General features: G+C 37.9%; 1 protein-coding gene across 9 annotated transcripts in view; it reads right to left on the bottom strand.

The window, feature by feature from the left end:
• Positions 1–1,253: 1,253 nt before the first annotated feature.
• Positions 1,254–15,381, bottom strand: part of INPP4B (inositol polyphosphate-4-phosphatase type II B) — a 282,937-nt gene continuing 268,809 nt past the window's right edge. For 6 of the 9 annotated variants that reach the window (XM_086612544.1, XM_086612542.1, XM_086612548.1 and 3 more), the window contains one exon: positions 1,254–1,386. In XM_086612544.1, the coding sequence (XP_086468670.1) occupies positions 1,254–1,386 (133 nt within the window). Of the gene's footprint in view, positions 1,387–2,650; positions 2,826–15,381 lie in introns of those variants that run through there. The other 3 variants (XM_086612543.1, XM_086612545.1, XM_086612546.1) reach the window with 2 other exon arrangements.

The raw sequence follows: 15,381 nt of genomic DNA on the forward strand, positions 1-15,381 counted from the left end.
TTCCTTATCCATGGCAATTACAACTTCTTACAGATTCTTGTGCAGTTTTGTTAGGATAAAATTCTCACACTTCTGCTCTAGATATTTTTTCCCTCAAAATGAATGCATTACGTAAAGGTCAGTGCCAGTGAATACTTGGGGTTTTTTAATTGTATTTCTTCTGGGAGGCAGAAGGCGGCAATAAATAGACACAATTAGAAAACACAAATGTTCTTTGCAAGACAAATTTCAGGACTAACACAAGCTGGCAGAAGCATTAACATTCATTTTTAAAGCTGATAGTTCTTCATTCTAGAGTGTCCACCTGCAGCATTACAGATTTGATGTAAATCAGCTGCAGTGGCTAACTAGCCTGAATACAGCAGGTTACTCATAGCTATTAACATTTATCTTAGGCTCTGTAAAAACATACATTTTTTTATAGCCTAAAGATACATTAATTCCTGTACATACTACTCATTTTCCCTACCGCTAGAGAAAATTTAGTTTTAAGGGTTTACAGTAAACAGGAACATGACAGGTCAAATTTAGGTCACTTTAAGAACTAATTCCCTGATTTCACTGTGATTTATGTGACAGCAAAAGTGAAGTCAGTGGTATTTGGCTGTGGTACAGAAAGACAAGAATGATCTTGTTCATCCAAATGAACTGCAAGGAGTCAGAATGGAATTACTGAAATTACAGACTGTAACTACTAAAAACATATTATGAAGTTACCATGCTTATGTAAAGAAGCTAAATGTAATTACAAAAATTCTATTCAGCCCAAGTATTAACATTAATATCTTTCATAAACTCTTCTGTGAAGATTTAATCATTATTGATCAAGACCTCAGTGCTTCACTCGTTCCAGAAAACACTATTTCCAGCAGAAGAGACTCCTTAAATCAAACTTCAGGTTTTGGTGCAGAGTCAGAATGCCACCTTCCAGACTGCTAACCTCAGTTCCTATGGCAAATGACATTTCCCTTTTTAATCTTCGACCAAACCACCCAAAAACCTACTTCCAGCCGGCTTATGAGTCACACTAAGCTTCAACTTAACAAAGAAAAGTTGGATATATTTGAGAGTATTCAGTCCATTGCTTTTTCATGATATTTTGACTAACTGGAATTATTTTAATGTAATATGATAAAAACCTGATAAAAATAACACCTCAACTGGTTACACATTCCCAATTAATAAGTCATAAACAGCCATTTTATATTCACTGATTAGCATGATGTATGTTCCTGATCACATTTTTGTTAAACTTAGGTGTCAGCTTTTCCATATGTCCCTTCTGGAGGTCTGTAGTACTTTGGGAAAGCCATCAGCTGTATCATGTTGAATGCATACTTTCTGCATTTGACATTCTTCAGTACATTTTCTATGCGGCATCCTTCTCTAGTGAAAGGGGGAAAAAGTACAACTTCATGAAACACAGAATAAATAAATATGCTTTATTTGTTCATTGCAGAGTTTCAGCAACAGTTGAAGTAAAAATAACAAAGATTCAACTCTACATTTTTGTTTTCCACAAGTGATGATACATCTTACAAAATTAAATCCAAGGCCAGGCCCAGTACAGTTATTGCCCTCAGAAATAGATGATCAGATTTTTTTTTCTCTCCTAATATATTTGCCCTTGAGGTTTAAAGTTTAGTAAAAAAAAAAATTAAATATTTTAATCATACATTTTGTTCTAATTCCAGAAATATATTTGCTTTTTAAACCTTCTTATACTTTTTTCAAATTGTTTCCTATATACGTGAGAATACACATTGCCCTAAAAATGCGTATTCTAGGAATAAGGCATTTTGTTAAGTCTGGCCCTAGAGATTTGTGAAGGAAAGTTTCATCTCTGCTTCATTTCCCATATGTTCAGCTTTGCAATGAAAAAAAAACAAAAAAGAAGAAAGAAAGAGAGAATGGCTTTTCCAAGAGCCCAATCCAACTCTCTGCTTTATAAAGGAAGGACGTTTGTTCACATACAGTACAAAAGTCACAAGTGCCAAAGTGGTGCATCAAGACATAAACAGGACTTTGTTAAAAAGAATATAAAAGCGTCTTGAAAGCAAAAGCAACTAAAGCAACAATTACAAACAGGTTAATATCATTACAAAACAGAACTTACTCTATTCCATTTAGTTACTTGACAGAAAAGGGTTAGTTGTAGCAAAGTAATAACCATTTGATAAACAAAAAGGATCCCATCAGCTAATAACAATGAAAATAACACAATGAAAGTTAAGTCTCACAAACCACCACCCTGTTAATATTTGTCTAGGAGTTAGTTTGTGCTGTGCAAATTAATTTTTAATTTTTTTTTTTTTTGTCAGACTAATTACTCTGGAAAGAGGGGTTCAAGCATTCAGGATTCCACACCTTCTTGTATACAGTGACAGCATTGTAAGTGGGCTTTCTTTGAGATAATTACAGTGGGAAAGCTTTACCATGAACAGAAAGAGCAAATCAATTCACTCAATGCATAGTATACTTCTTAGAGTTCAGAAAAAAAAAAAACCAAACAAAAACACAGTACATTTCAGACAGTTGTATCTTAAAGATGAATCCTTGGGGTCTGAGACTGTAGAAATGTTACAGCATAATTCTTTTTCTAGAGTTAGTTTGTTGCTGTTTGTAGAAAAGAAAGGAACACAAGTGAAGTTTATTGATATTTGGCTAATAGCAAAGCAAGACTTAAAATAAGCCACACAACCAGCAAGTGTGAGCTGACAAGCAGCAAGGCGACAGGATAGAAGTGTCGAGAAGTTGGCTTGTTATCAGTTAGACAGCCTGTTTCGGGATCATCCGATTCATTCAGTGCTCCCTGGGTTTGTCTGCTGTTAAACAGGGGAAGTTAGGAACAAACAGAACAGCATTTAAACAGCAAAGAAAGCCAACACGTAGGTATTTTGACAAAGAGAAACTTTACAGCCATTGTGATGAGATAGATTTATCTTAAGTACTTCCAACATATTTATTGTTTTCTACAGCTGACCTGGGAAGCACGATGACTAGGTGGTTAATTTGTTATTAAGCCTGGTAGGTGCCTCGGAGGAGTACTCACAAGTTAACATTAAGTAACTTATGAGATGAACTATACTATCACTAACATGAACACACACACCCGAACAGAAATGAAATAAGGAATTAAAAAAAAAAATCGTTAAGGAAGCAAAGAAAAAAAGATCATGAATATGTCACAATGCAACACTGATAAAATAGTGTCTCCGTGGTCTTCAAAGGTTTTTCAGTCCTGCTTCGCTATCCATTAGGAAATAGACAGGCAGAAATAGAAAGGGCACATGCTCTTTTTTGAAAGAATTAACAACTATTCTAAAATAGTTTTTAATAATGGTAAATAGACTTCTTCAAAAATTCATCAGTACTGGTGACTCAGTTTTGAAGCCAACAGCAGTTCCTTTTATTTAAAGGCTCACACCTACATTCCTGTAAGAAAATGACCTTGTACCTTGTTCAGTCAACTTAGCTAGGAACTAGGCTGCTTACAGCAACGGTCTACCAAATCACCGGATGCTGGGCGGACACTTTCCCACCAGCGCAGCAGGGATACTTGCAAACCACTTGCCAGTCTTTTCTATTGCAGTCTTTGTAGCTTCTCTATGAGTAGAATTATGCATACTTCAACCATACCTCTTCAATCCCTCTGACCTTAATCCTATTTGCATACACTCGGGAGTCCTGTTTATCGACTGCCTTTGGGCAGTAAGGACTGAAAAGATTTTTATTCTTCTATTTACTCTGAGTATTCTGGGATGAAAAGAAAACTTGCCATTTTTCTTTGTGGACTTAAACTTATGTTTTATGTTGTTAATATCAGATTAAAACACTGCTTTTTTGAAAGCACATGTCCCAAGTATGCCATTTTTTCAAGAAAGAAGATGCTGGCAGACCATACAGAGGCAATAGGACTGTAAAGGTAGTATCACACAGCCCCAGGTAAAACGAGACGGGTGCATCGAAGACAGCAGCAGTCACTGCATCTTACCAAAAGCCTGCCTTACTGACTCGCCTGTTAAAAGGCAATGTTGAGTTTCCTGAGCCTGGACAGCAAGAGAGGTGTAAGAACTGCAATTACAGGTGGGATCCTAGGAAAGACGCTGATCAAAACTATTCCTTGCACAATTTTCCTTTTAAAGAAGCCTTCCAAAATAAGTTCTTAATTTCTTTCTTTGCTTTGAACATTCAATCTGTATGTTACGCTAGTAAAGAGGACAACCCATACCATTTAAAATAGCAAAATGAAAGATAAAAAGTAAAATCCCCAATATTTGAATCTAGGTCAAAGCAATTACTGGTGTCAGCATGTTTGCTGCTTTTGATCTGTAGTTTTCAAGCGTCCATGGATAGAATTTGGACAGAACTCAAAAAGTATTTTAGACAAAATCCTCTCAAACTGTCAAGGAGTGAAGCTAACTGACTGCTATGCTGACTTTGTCAACACCACGGCTTACACCGAAATAAATAATTCTGTGCTCTGTATCAGATCACTCCAGTTAATGCCTTTGTCCTAGGGTCCACTCCCAGAACTTCCTTCCTCCTCTTCTCACAGTGATAACGTTACCATTTGTGAGCAGTTGTGAGGACTAAAGGTATTGTTCTTTGTCAATTTTCTCCTTTATCATGTATTTCTACCTACTTTTAAAAACATGCTGATTGCTGGTTTTCCTTTTCCTTTCTTAATCTCTACAGGATTCCACAAGTCTGCCTCTTTGACCCCTTTTGCACTGTCCCCTCACCCCTTTTCTACTCTTTATCTTGAGCCAGCTGGTTTCAGCCTAACCCCACTATGCCCACAATTGAGAGCCATAGCTCAACCCTCACAGTCTCATTTATTCTTTCCCAGTCAGAACCCCGGTGCTTTCAGACTGTCCTGCGTGTCTTCCACCACAGACTTCACATGTGCACCTATGGCAGAGCGGATGCAGAGACCAAACTCTTTTTGTCTCCGAAAAGATCCATCTAGGCAGCAATGAAGTTCAGCATTCGGTAAGTTTGCACAGCCACTGCATTAGCCACTGTTGGCTACTTCATTCCGGAGAGCCTTCGCTTTGCATGCCGGTAGTTTATTCTAAGCAGGCTCAGCTACACGCTTGCAGGCTGCCCCTACAGGGATGAACCCTCCTACTCCTGTGGTGTGCCTTGCTCTGGTTTGCTCCACATCTCATCAACAGTGTGGCTGTCTTTTATCTATGTTGCTACAAGTCCCATTAGCATCGGTGAGATTTATGCAGATGTAATGATGGAAATACAGATAAAAGCCATTTGTTCTATTATTTTTTTTTTCTTCAATAGAAAAATCTACGGTACATTTGTTCTTTGATATGCTGAAAAGAATGATCAGTGTCTTTCAACATAAAAAGTCCTATCTTCCCCCCAGGAAAACCACAGTGAACAGTTGATGCACAGGGACTTCTGTTCCACAAATTAGTCACATCATTCTATGCATGATTCAATAAGACATCCTCAAAATAGAACAAGAAGATCCAACTCCATTATTAGCTACCTAGGAACAGGCTGAGCAGAATACCTAAACATGCTTTTAATTTAAGAGGAATATTTGATCACCGTCAGATGCCTTGCTAAGCTCTGCTAATACTTTTCAATGCACTGCAATGACAATGTTTCTAACACCTCTTGAAGTGTTCTCCACGGTGACTGATGTATCTAGTTAAACAAAGTGAGGCCCTACACTCAGCTGTCTGTTAGCAACGTGACAACACTGCTTCCCCTGGCTCATGAAAACCTGAAGAAGTTTCACCGCAAACAGCATGAATCCAGCTGGTGCCATGTCAGCTGGATTTATTGGCTTCTGACTCAGGCTCAGCACAACCATAACAGTGATATCTGACCCTATAACAGTGTGAAGGTATAGCCCTAGTTTTGGATATTCTCTCCATCACAAACCATACTCAAACAGCTCTGAAGTCACACTAAAGGGAAGGAAGATGACTCCCAAAATATCCAGCAAACTTCTATTTCACATACAGACACAATTTTAAGAGGAATAGTGAAAGCGTCTACCGTTAACATCTGAGGACACAAACACCTCTCTAACTTATAGTACTATTTTTATTCATTTACTTTCAAATTGTTCATTTGAGGCTTACAACACAGCACAAACATCGTAACAGCCAAGGGTGCTGTGAGTTTAACGATGACATAACTATTTCGGTCTGCCTTCTATCTCACTTGGTGTTTTATCATCTTAAATTCCTATTGGGATAATGCTGCATGCCTATCAAATGAGACAAAGGAAACCAGCAGTTATTTTCTGTTGTTTTTAAATTCAGATGATAAATTGTTTGGACCTCTAAGCAGTGGAGCAGAGACAATGAAAATGGTGTGAGGAAAAAAAGAAGCCTCTCAAGAGGCCTTATAAAGTCAAGCACACATATGAGGGCACATTCTGGCTTTTGATTATCCATCACACTGACATGCCTGTGCAGGGTTTTTGGAGGAGATGCATTTTAACACTTTGCAATATATGCTTCTTGTTAGAACTTTTCCAGCTCCAAGTATTCATGATACTGGAAATGCTAAGTTGTCCTGAAGCGGTGCATCAGGTAAAATAGATAGGCAGCTTTCTATCAACACAAGGATCCTGTATGCTAGCAGCGACTTCAGTCTGAATTCATGTCTAATAGCGCATGTACTTTGGGGGAACCTTCCTTTTTAGCAGACTCAAGCAAGCAGTTTTTGGGCCTGCTGGGTTTTTCTTGTCAAAATCCAGTGCTGACACAGAAAAATGGCAAAAGTGAGATGCTCCTCTTTAATTCCATCCAACAATAGCAACACAGACATTTCTTCCAATAGAAGGGATTGCTAACAGTTCTCAATCTTACACAATTTTGCTTATCTACCCTTTTTTTTTTGTGATGACTATCACAACCCAGAACTTTCAAGCAGCAGCTTCTCTAAAGAGTGTTTTCAGTCCTCTCAAAGATTGTGAACAGAATACTGTCTGCTTGCCTTTCTTTTTCTTATCAAAAAATAAGTAGTTTTTGGAGTGAAAGCAGCTCTATTTCGGCATTGTACATGTCACTGTGATTCACTGAAATGCTTCAGAGAAAAATCAACTGTTTTAACATGCAGCACTACAGTTCTAGAAGGTAGCCTTAACTTTTTCAAAGGGGAAAGATGGGATTCTTGTGAACTATGAAGATGTTGCGTTATAACGTTCAGAAGAATAAAACGTGACTAAGAAGGAAATAAACACATTTCAGCCTAGTTCTGGAGGACTGCTGATTCAGAGCAGAACTCAGATAAAACATATATAGGAATATTAGGCAACAATCCTTTATGTTGAAGGATAAAGTTGATATAATAAAACCTCCAACAATTTGTAAAAAATAAAAAGTTTTCTGCATGGTTTCAAGAAGATACATACAGGAAAGGAACCATCAGAGATTTTCTTTATCAGTGATCTTTACAATAATTATTTTTCTGATGCATATTGATGTCAATAACTTAAAAATTTTTCCTCAAATTTAGATAGTATTAAAGAAAGTAAAAGATGCTAGAAATAAATTTTTGGCTGATTATTAATCTCTACTCTGGTTCAAAACAAACAACTGGCAATACTCAAACTGACAAGCAGTCTCAGATCTAAGAACACTGATGAATTCAGTTAGTGAGTTGGAGGCAGCTGCTGTTTAAACACTCACCAACAATACAACCAACCTATTGCGTTAATCAACTTGTCACACCAACTGCTATCTTTTTGTTTTACCTTTTGTACTGCAATTATTTCCCTATTCTTTTTGCTTTTGCCAGTATCCTCTATTTCCCTACTCTCTTCTCTCCCTTGTTTGGTTATAACACATTATTTTTCAAATGCCATTATTTAGGAAATAAAAAAGAGAGCACATCATATAACACGAGGCTTGTCCACGCAGCAGATTCATGACGTAGCCATGATGACATGACAGCTAGATCTTGAAGAACAGTTAATATACAGTAATACAGTATTTTCCACTCAAAGCTATAGCACTGTTACTATGGGTTCTCAGTCTGTCTAGAGAAAAGATTCCATTTTGAGGAGCTGGCCAGAAACAGCAGGGTGCTGGAAGCTCAGCTAAGGTAATGGTACAGATCATGGGCAGACCATAGTGGTTTGGTAAGGAGCAACAGACTGTCTTGCAGTAGTACTTAATAAGAGGCCAGGAGACGTTTGGTTTCTGTGCACACAACCACATCCTGGAAAACCCTGTTGTCTTATGCGACTGCATTGACAGACGTGGATTCTTTGGAAGAAATGGTGAAGTAAAAATTCAGTTTACATGGTTGCTCTTTTTTCCTCTGCTGTGTACATGTTCTCATTGAAGCCAAACTAATTTTAAATGTCCAAATTCCCCACCGATTTTATCAGCTAAGCTGTTTTTGAATTTCCTGGGCAAGTGAAAGAGAAGCACGGCCCGTACCTGAGGGCAACAAAGCACCACTCACTCCTGCTTTGGGCTATGGAAACAGCTCCCTACAATCCTACTCTGCAGCATCCTTTCCAAAGGATGTGGAGACTTATAGATTGAACCAGGTATTCCCTATTTATTAACTGATTGTACGGCTCTTCTAGATTAAGAGGAAGACATTAAGTTAATTCTGAGATTAAATTTAGGAAAATATGTATACTTAAGATCAAAAAAAAGCACAAAAGCACATACTCATCTATTGTTTACTAGTGTGTAATATAAAACATCAGAGCACTAGTTGCTTGTTTACATGATTATAGTTTAATAATAACAAAAATAGTTCCCAAATTAGGTATTTTGTTATTTACCAAAATCAGAGAATATAGGTAGAACTCGATTATTGTTCGGCATAAAATCAATTTCCTGAAAACACAGTACAGGTTAACCAAGACCTATTCATGACCTCAGACCATACCTGACAGTTTCAGCTCAAGAAGGGGCAAGATCTAAGAGAAATATTTTGACTGCTACTTTATGAATTCAATTTTTGTTTCAATATTGTCCTACGTTAGGGAAAGTCAAAGAAAAAACACTGAAATATTAAATGCTTCGTTAAACATTTTTAGTTTGTTTAGACAGCGTTTCAGGCAGATCTGGAAAACACAAAAATTTCCAGTTTAGTTCAATCTGTTCCAAAATTGTTGGCTCACCAAAGAGCAAAACCCCTACTGTTTGTCCTTGTTTTCTTTTAACATACCAATAACTCTGAAGAATAGGTGAAAGGGCAGCTTCAAGCTTTACATCTAACATGCACAAAACATGTTATTTGATAATATACATCCCCATCAGTGCTAATCTCAGCACTTCAGAAATCTCTGCTGATTGCAGAAGAATTAATATTTTCCTTTGTGACTGATACAGAATACCTGCAAGAATGTTTTCTTCCCCCAACCTTAAAGAGTAACTATGTGGTAAAATAATAACATTGACAAAACTCATACAGGGAAAAGATAATAAAATTAAACAAAACATTTCAGTTAGAATCACAACCTGTCTTCCTTACTGCTGCTTTTCAGACACCTACATCAGCAGTTCAAGCCCACCCTCCAGCAGCTCCCCACTGCTGCAGCCAAACAGCAAAATTAAGTTCACATTATGTGCCTATGTTCCCTTATCTGCCAAAAGGGATTGCTGACCACAGGCCACCACGTGCGAGAAGTCCCTTGCTTATGTCAACTCCCAGACTGCCCAGGAACCACCCAGGAGAGTGCTAAAAAATCAGCCCAAGTTGTGCCAGGAAACATTTAATAATTTCACTGCATAAAATCGCTGAGATCATGTCCGAGAAACATTCCCCAGCGGTTTTTAATTTCCAAGAACGGGCAGAGGCTTCAAGTCCTGCAAAGTCATTCTGGTAACTGTGAGAGATTAGCTTTAGAACTGAAAAGTGAGGGCTTTGCAGGAGAGATTCTTCTTTACCTGCCAGGTCAGCCGAGTGGTTTTTGAAACATGATTTTCACCTCTATTAATCTCCAAGCAAAGAATTTGCTGTTTCATTCTACTATTTACCAATACTGCTGTGCAGTATTACACATCAGTTCTACAAAGATTTCTCTTTTTATGAAAAAAAATCATGGTTCTAATAATCTTCCCAGACACTCTTCTATAGAAAAGTATTAGGATTACATATATGGGAAACTCTCAGAACAAACCTCTCTTGCAAAGTTTTAACTTAAATCCAATGTGCAACCAATATTAAAGCGAATGTGATCAAGGTCTTTGTGCAGGAAAATGACCAAACAAAAACCCACAACCAACCCAGAAGCCAAATTGCAGAATTCTTAGTGATATGAGCATGTGTGAAATGATAACGACGACATCCTTTAAGTTCTGAACATACAGGAAATTTCCCTTCCATAAGGTTATGGCACTAGTATAATCAGCCAGTGAGTCACACTTATTTCCAGGCTGTTTCTGTCATAGCAAGGGATTTTTACCGAGGATGTGATTATCCAGTTAGCTCACATAGCGCAGTGAAACATAAACCCATGATAAATTCTCTCTTTCAGATGTCTAATCAGGTTTTAAATACTTTGTTGACCATGAAAAATCTTCATGAATCATCCCTTTTACTTTGGTAAAGATTTTTTTAGCCTTTTTTTTTTTTTTGTCTCCCATGGTGAGGACAAGTGGCAAAGCTGATTTAAGAGGCAGAAGAGGTTTGCTGTACAACTGAACTGTCATGTATGAAGAATTGTGCTAAAAATCTGACATTAATTTCCAGATGTTCAAAGCTATGGGTAGGAGGACAAAATTAAGGACAGAGAGAACTGTTGGTGTAAACAGAGGATCACTTAATCTATGCTGCATTTGTAATTCAGGACATTTTAAGTGAGGGGGGTGTTGAACAGCAGTAAGTATAAATTTGTGTATTGTAACTTAGTGTTCTATACCTGCAACTTCAGTATGGGATATACAGAAAGAGGAACATGACTGCTTCAGACTAATGACACCAATTCACATAATCTCTTCATGGGATTCTTCCATTTCAAGTAAATAATGCCGGTTCACTAATTACTTTCAACCAACATACTGATGACTGGTTTTTTTCAAAAGCACATTAGCAGTTTGAGATCTGATCTGTTCTGATCCCAGCAGTTCTTTGAGCACTAGTACCACACACAGTATGTGGGTGTATTTATGCAAGGAGAGTTAGTGCACATACAGATCCTCTCTGCATAGACCTAAACCTGATTTTAGCTGGTGCACAAGTGCTGGTATCAGGAGCACTAAACACAGCAAAGCAAGCTCTCCTACTCAGGCTAGGTAGGTGGCTAACCAAAATGATCTCCCAAAACCACACAGGCTGGGATGCAGATTGTAGCAATCCAGAGGTGACACCCCAACAGTCCTATCAATAAACCACCACCTCTTTTCTTTAATAGGTTGATTTTAGCCATAACTAGGAGAGTTTTATAAAATGCAGGCAACATCCTATTCGAACCCCAAATGCCCTACCTTTTCCATCCACTTCCTTCAGAACAAATGATAGGGCCAAGCTGCAATTTTCATGAAGTGCCTTGAAAGCGTTGTCCTTTCTGGTAACAGGTAACATGTAGAGACTCTGAAGAACAAAGCCTTTCTATGGGAAATTAAGAGAGTGGATGTGACTGTTTTCTCTCTCCTTATTTTGGTTTAGCATCAATTTAGAGGATGGCCAAAGTTTTCTGGAGCCTGTTCTCAGAAGGAAGTACTTTTTTTTTCCCCAAGCACCCAGGAGGAGGACTGAAGCTGAAATCTTTTAAATAATCTATTTGTATATTTTCAAAACATTTTCTCTTTGTTGCCACTACTTATATTTGGAAGGAAATTTTCATGTAGAATGCTGCAAGTGTCTCAGTAAGTTTCAGACATATCCTTCTAGCTCCCTTCATCGTATCTCAAAAAGTGAGTATTAGCACAGACCATCACTTTTTAAGCAAAAATAGCACTGCACTGATGGGGAGAGTGAAGAGACGAAAACCCATACAGCTTTGCTCCTATAATCTCCAGAAAAAATGACCTTTTGAAGATTTGCAATCACTATAGACTAAAGATCGGATAAACAGTGCATTTACCTCCTGCATCTCTAAGCCTTTGCTAGCAGCAAGGAGTAAACAAACAAATTATAACACAGGAGCAAATATCTTTCTCTCTATAATAATGCTACGTTTTCCTTACTGTTACAAAGAAATGAAGGGCATGGCTTGGCTCAGTGCAGTCACAGTAATTCATAGTTTGCCAAAGATGAAAGATGCAGCTCTCAGGATATGCTCTACGAACTACCTTCAGGACTCCTTGAACAGCAAAAAAAAGATTTCACTCCACTGGCAGTATCACTTAATGATGAGGTAAGTCATTGACAGATACAAAAAATGCTGATTTACTTCTTGACCTGGATTGAACTATCGGATACATACTATTTTTTTTAAATCATTTTTTTCTTTATTGTAGACTGTACTCTCAAACGCACAATCAAAAGTGAGGAAACTCTCACCAGAGTTATCACCACAACGCCTTGGGAACTGCAGCTTGCAAAAAGCTACAGAAATCTGCCAATTCCTGCAACTTTGGAGTCTCCGGGATAGAGATATCAAAGAACCAATGTCCCCCAAGCACATCCGCAGCAAGCTGCAGATGGAAGCAGAAAGCAGTACAGCAGTGGGGCTTTCCACTAATGGTGGTAATTGCCATCACCTACAAGTAAGCAGAATGTACACCACTTTAAAAATGCTCATAACTGAGGAAAAGCGGGTGTTCTACTACGAAAATTCCAAAGCATGCAACATAAAATTGGAAACATCCAAGATATTCTGGGAAACTTACCCACCTATAATCTATTAATATTTTCTTCTGAAGAAGCAGCACCAGAAGCAATGTTTGAGTATTTCCCTCCTTTCTTCCCCAGGATGGGAGACAGAAGGCAGCAGGAGGGTATAAATCTTCCCTCACTGAGGAGAGTTACATCTGTCTACAGTGTGTTTTTCTACTCTATTATGTATGCTGGTTATTTTGCATGCTGGAAGGAAAACGGTTAAGAAACATTTCAGTAAGATATCATCTCGTGGTGCTCCCACTTTAGATAAACACTGCACCAATTTTCCAGAAAAACCTTGTCTTTTTCTTTAATCACTAAGAAAAACACTAACACTTATTCACATGCTTACAGTGTTCGGCTTGAGTAATTGTGAGCCAGAGGCCAAGTGGTCAAACAGAAAAATCTACAGCGCAGCCAGAAAGCACACAGGTTGTTAATTAGAAACACTTCATCCTCCCCGAACACCTATTGCAATAGCAGGCCTTAAGGAACTCTGCTTCCCTTTTAATTTCTAATAAGTGCTAATGCCCTTCAATTATCTCGTAACATATCCCACGTTAACCTCCTGGGAACATACCGCCTTTCTGGGCCTGGTGAGAATCGTCAGCGCTCGCATTCCTCTCTAGCCCTTGCTGGTGGCCAGTGAACTACGACAAAGCACAGCTGTCTACTCCAGCCTGAGCGGGCTGCTGCTCTCCTCAACTTTTGGTTAATAGTGCGTTGCTGTGGCAGCTGGACAGCACTTACAGGCCAGTAACTAAACAAACCAGCTTTTTAGCATACATTGGCTGCACTGGTAAGAACACAACAGAGACCAAGACTTTTAAACTGCTTAAATTATCTTCTGCCATGAACGCAAATATATATGGACAGGTACGCAACGTTCTTTTTTATAAGATCTCAACCATTCTCACAGTTTTACTGTCAATTAACCTTCACTAAAAACTAAATCAGCTTCACATCATCTCACCGGAGCCCAGCCAACATATGGAAAGGATGCTGGAATGACGCCTGTCTCATTATATTAGTATTTATTTCTGTGTTAGTTAAAAATAAATTCTGCACTGTTCTATTAATGCGCTGCTAATGACAGCTTAAATAAAATCAATAAAAGACAAAAGCTGCAATTAAACAGCAAAAGTAATTTTTAAAAATTATCCCTGCCAAGCTACAGATGTCTTTTGATACCTCATTAATATACATGGGACAGTGCTGTCTTGTGCACTGTTTATGTACCACTAGGTTAATAACATCCTTCCTACTCTCTTACAACATTGTTAAAGCAAACAAGCAGCAGAAATGCTCTAAACTACCTTTGTTCAGTTTTTCTCTTTGCATGAACACTTCAGGATGGCAGATATGAGATTCAAACACAGCTAACGGCACGTGAGTGCAGGCCAGCAACTGCTCTTGTCAGACGAGTACGTACATCAGAGCAGACAGAATATTTGGTGCATGAAATAATAAATGACATTTTCCCAGGTATAGTACCTAGTAATGAAATACATGCAGCACACTGTAGAGAATTTAAACTGCAATAATCCATCTTAAGATGGAATTACTCACAGCTAATGGGAATCTCAGTGGAAAAATGACAGTTTTGCATTGGCCCAGTAATGTTCTCTCGAGTTCAGAATAATTAACAAGCGAAGAAGTAACAGACAACCTAAGGGCAAGGAGTCATCTACCAATCATTTACTTCTCTAAAGAGGAGATATTTTATTTAGAAAGCATCCTCTCCTGCCCATTCATTCAAATGATCAGCTGCATATTTTCACTAAGAAATATTAGCTATAAATAAGCTCTTTTTCAAAAATAAAAACATCAAATCACAACGGTAGAAAAACATTTACTGAAACACTGAAAAGGTTTATGAAAAAACAACTTTTACACATCTATCTACTTAAAATGGCTAAATACTTGCAGAAATCACAGTGTTCCCAAAATTACGTAAGCTAAAGTAACTTTGTGTCCACATGAGCTATCAAATTAAAATGTTTATATTTTAAAAAATTATATAAATAGCAATTTAGGATAATGGCACTTTAAGTACATTGCTTAACGGTTACTGCTCTCTATATAACCAAGGAAACTAACAAAAGTGGACTTCTACCCCCAAAATATAAAAACATGCAGTGGTTACTTTATCCTGCAAACTAAGTACCTAAACAAAGGAAGCAGCCCAAATATTGCAGCAGCTGAAGGTGAAATAGCAATTTAACAGTGCACTTTTAACTTTTACTTTTTTTAAAAAAAAAAAAAAAACAACTTCTATCTTCCCTAATCCCATGATAATAAATAAATTGGTGTCTAGTGACAAATTTATGTTTAAAACACAACAGGAAGAGTGCTGATGCCAGCCAGAAAAATCTCCCCCATGCTAAGTTTTGCCCTCCTAACTTCATTATACCTTCAGTCATGACTAGGATAACTACAAAATATATGTCCATATCTGCTCCAAATCCTTCAAAAGGCAACACGTTGTATACTCCCTAAGCTGGAGTGGCAAGTCTTTAGGTGCCAAATCCATACAGCTCAGGGTTCCTATATGTCTACAAAACATCCACAGGATGATTCAGAGCCCCTAAATCAGGTAGTTAACCATCC

This window comes from Tauraco erythrolophus, chromosome 5, assembly GCF_009769465.1.
Source record: "Tauraco erythrolophus isolate bTauEry1 chromosome 5, bTauEry1.pri, whole genome shotgun sequence".
NCBI classification, from domain to species: Eukaryota; Metazoa; Chordata; class Aves; order Musophagiformes; family Musophagidae; genus Tauraco; species Tauraco erythrolophus.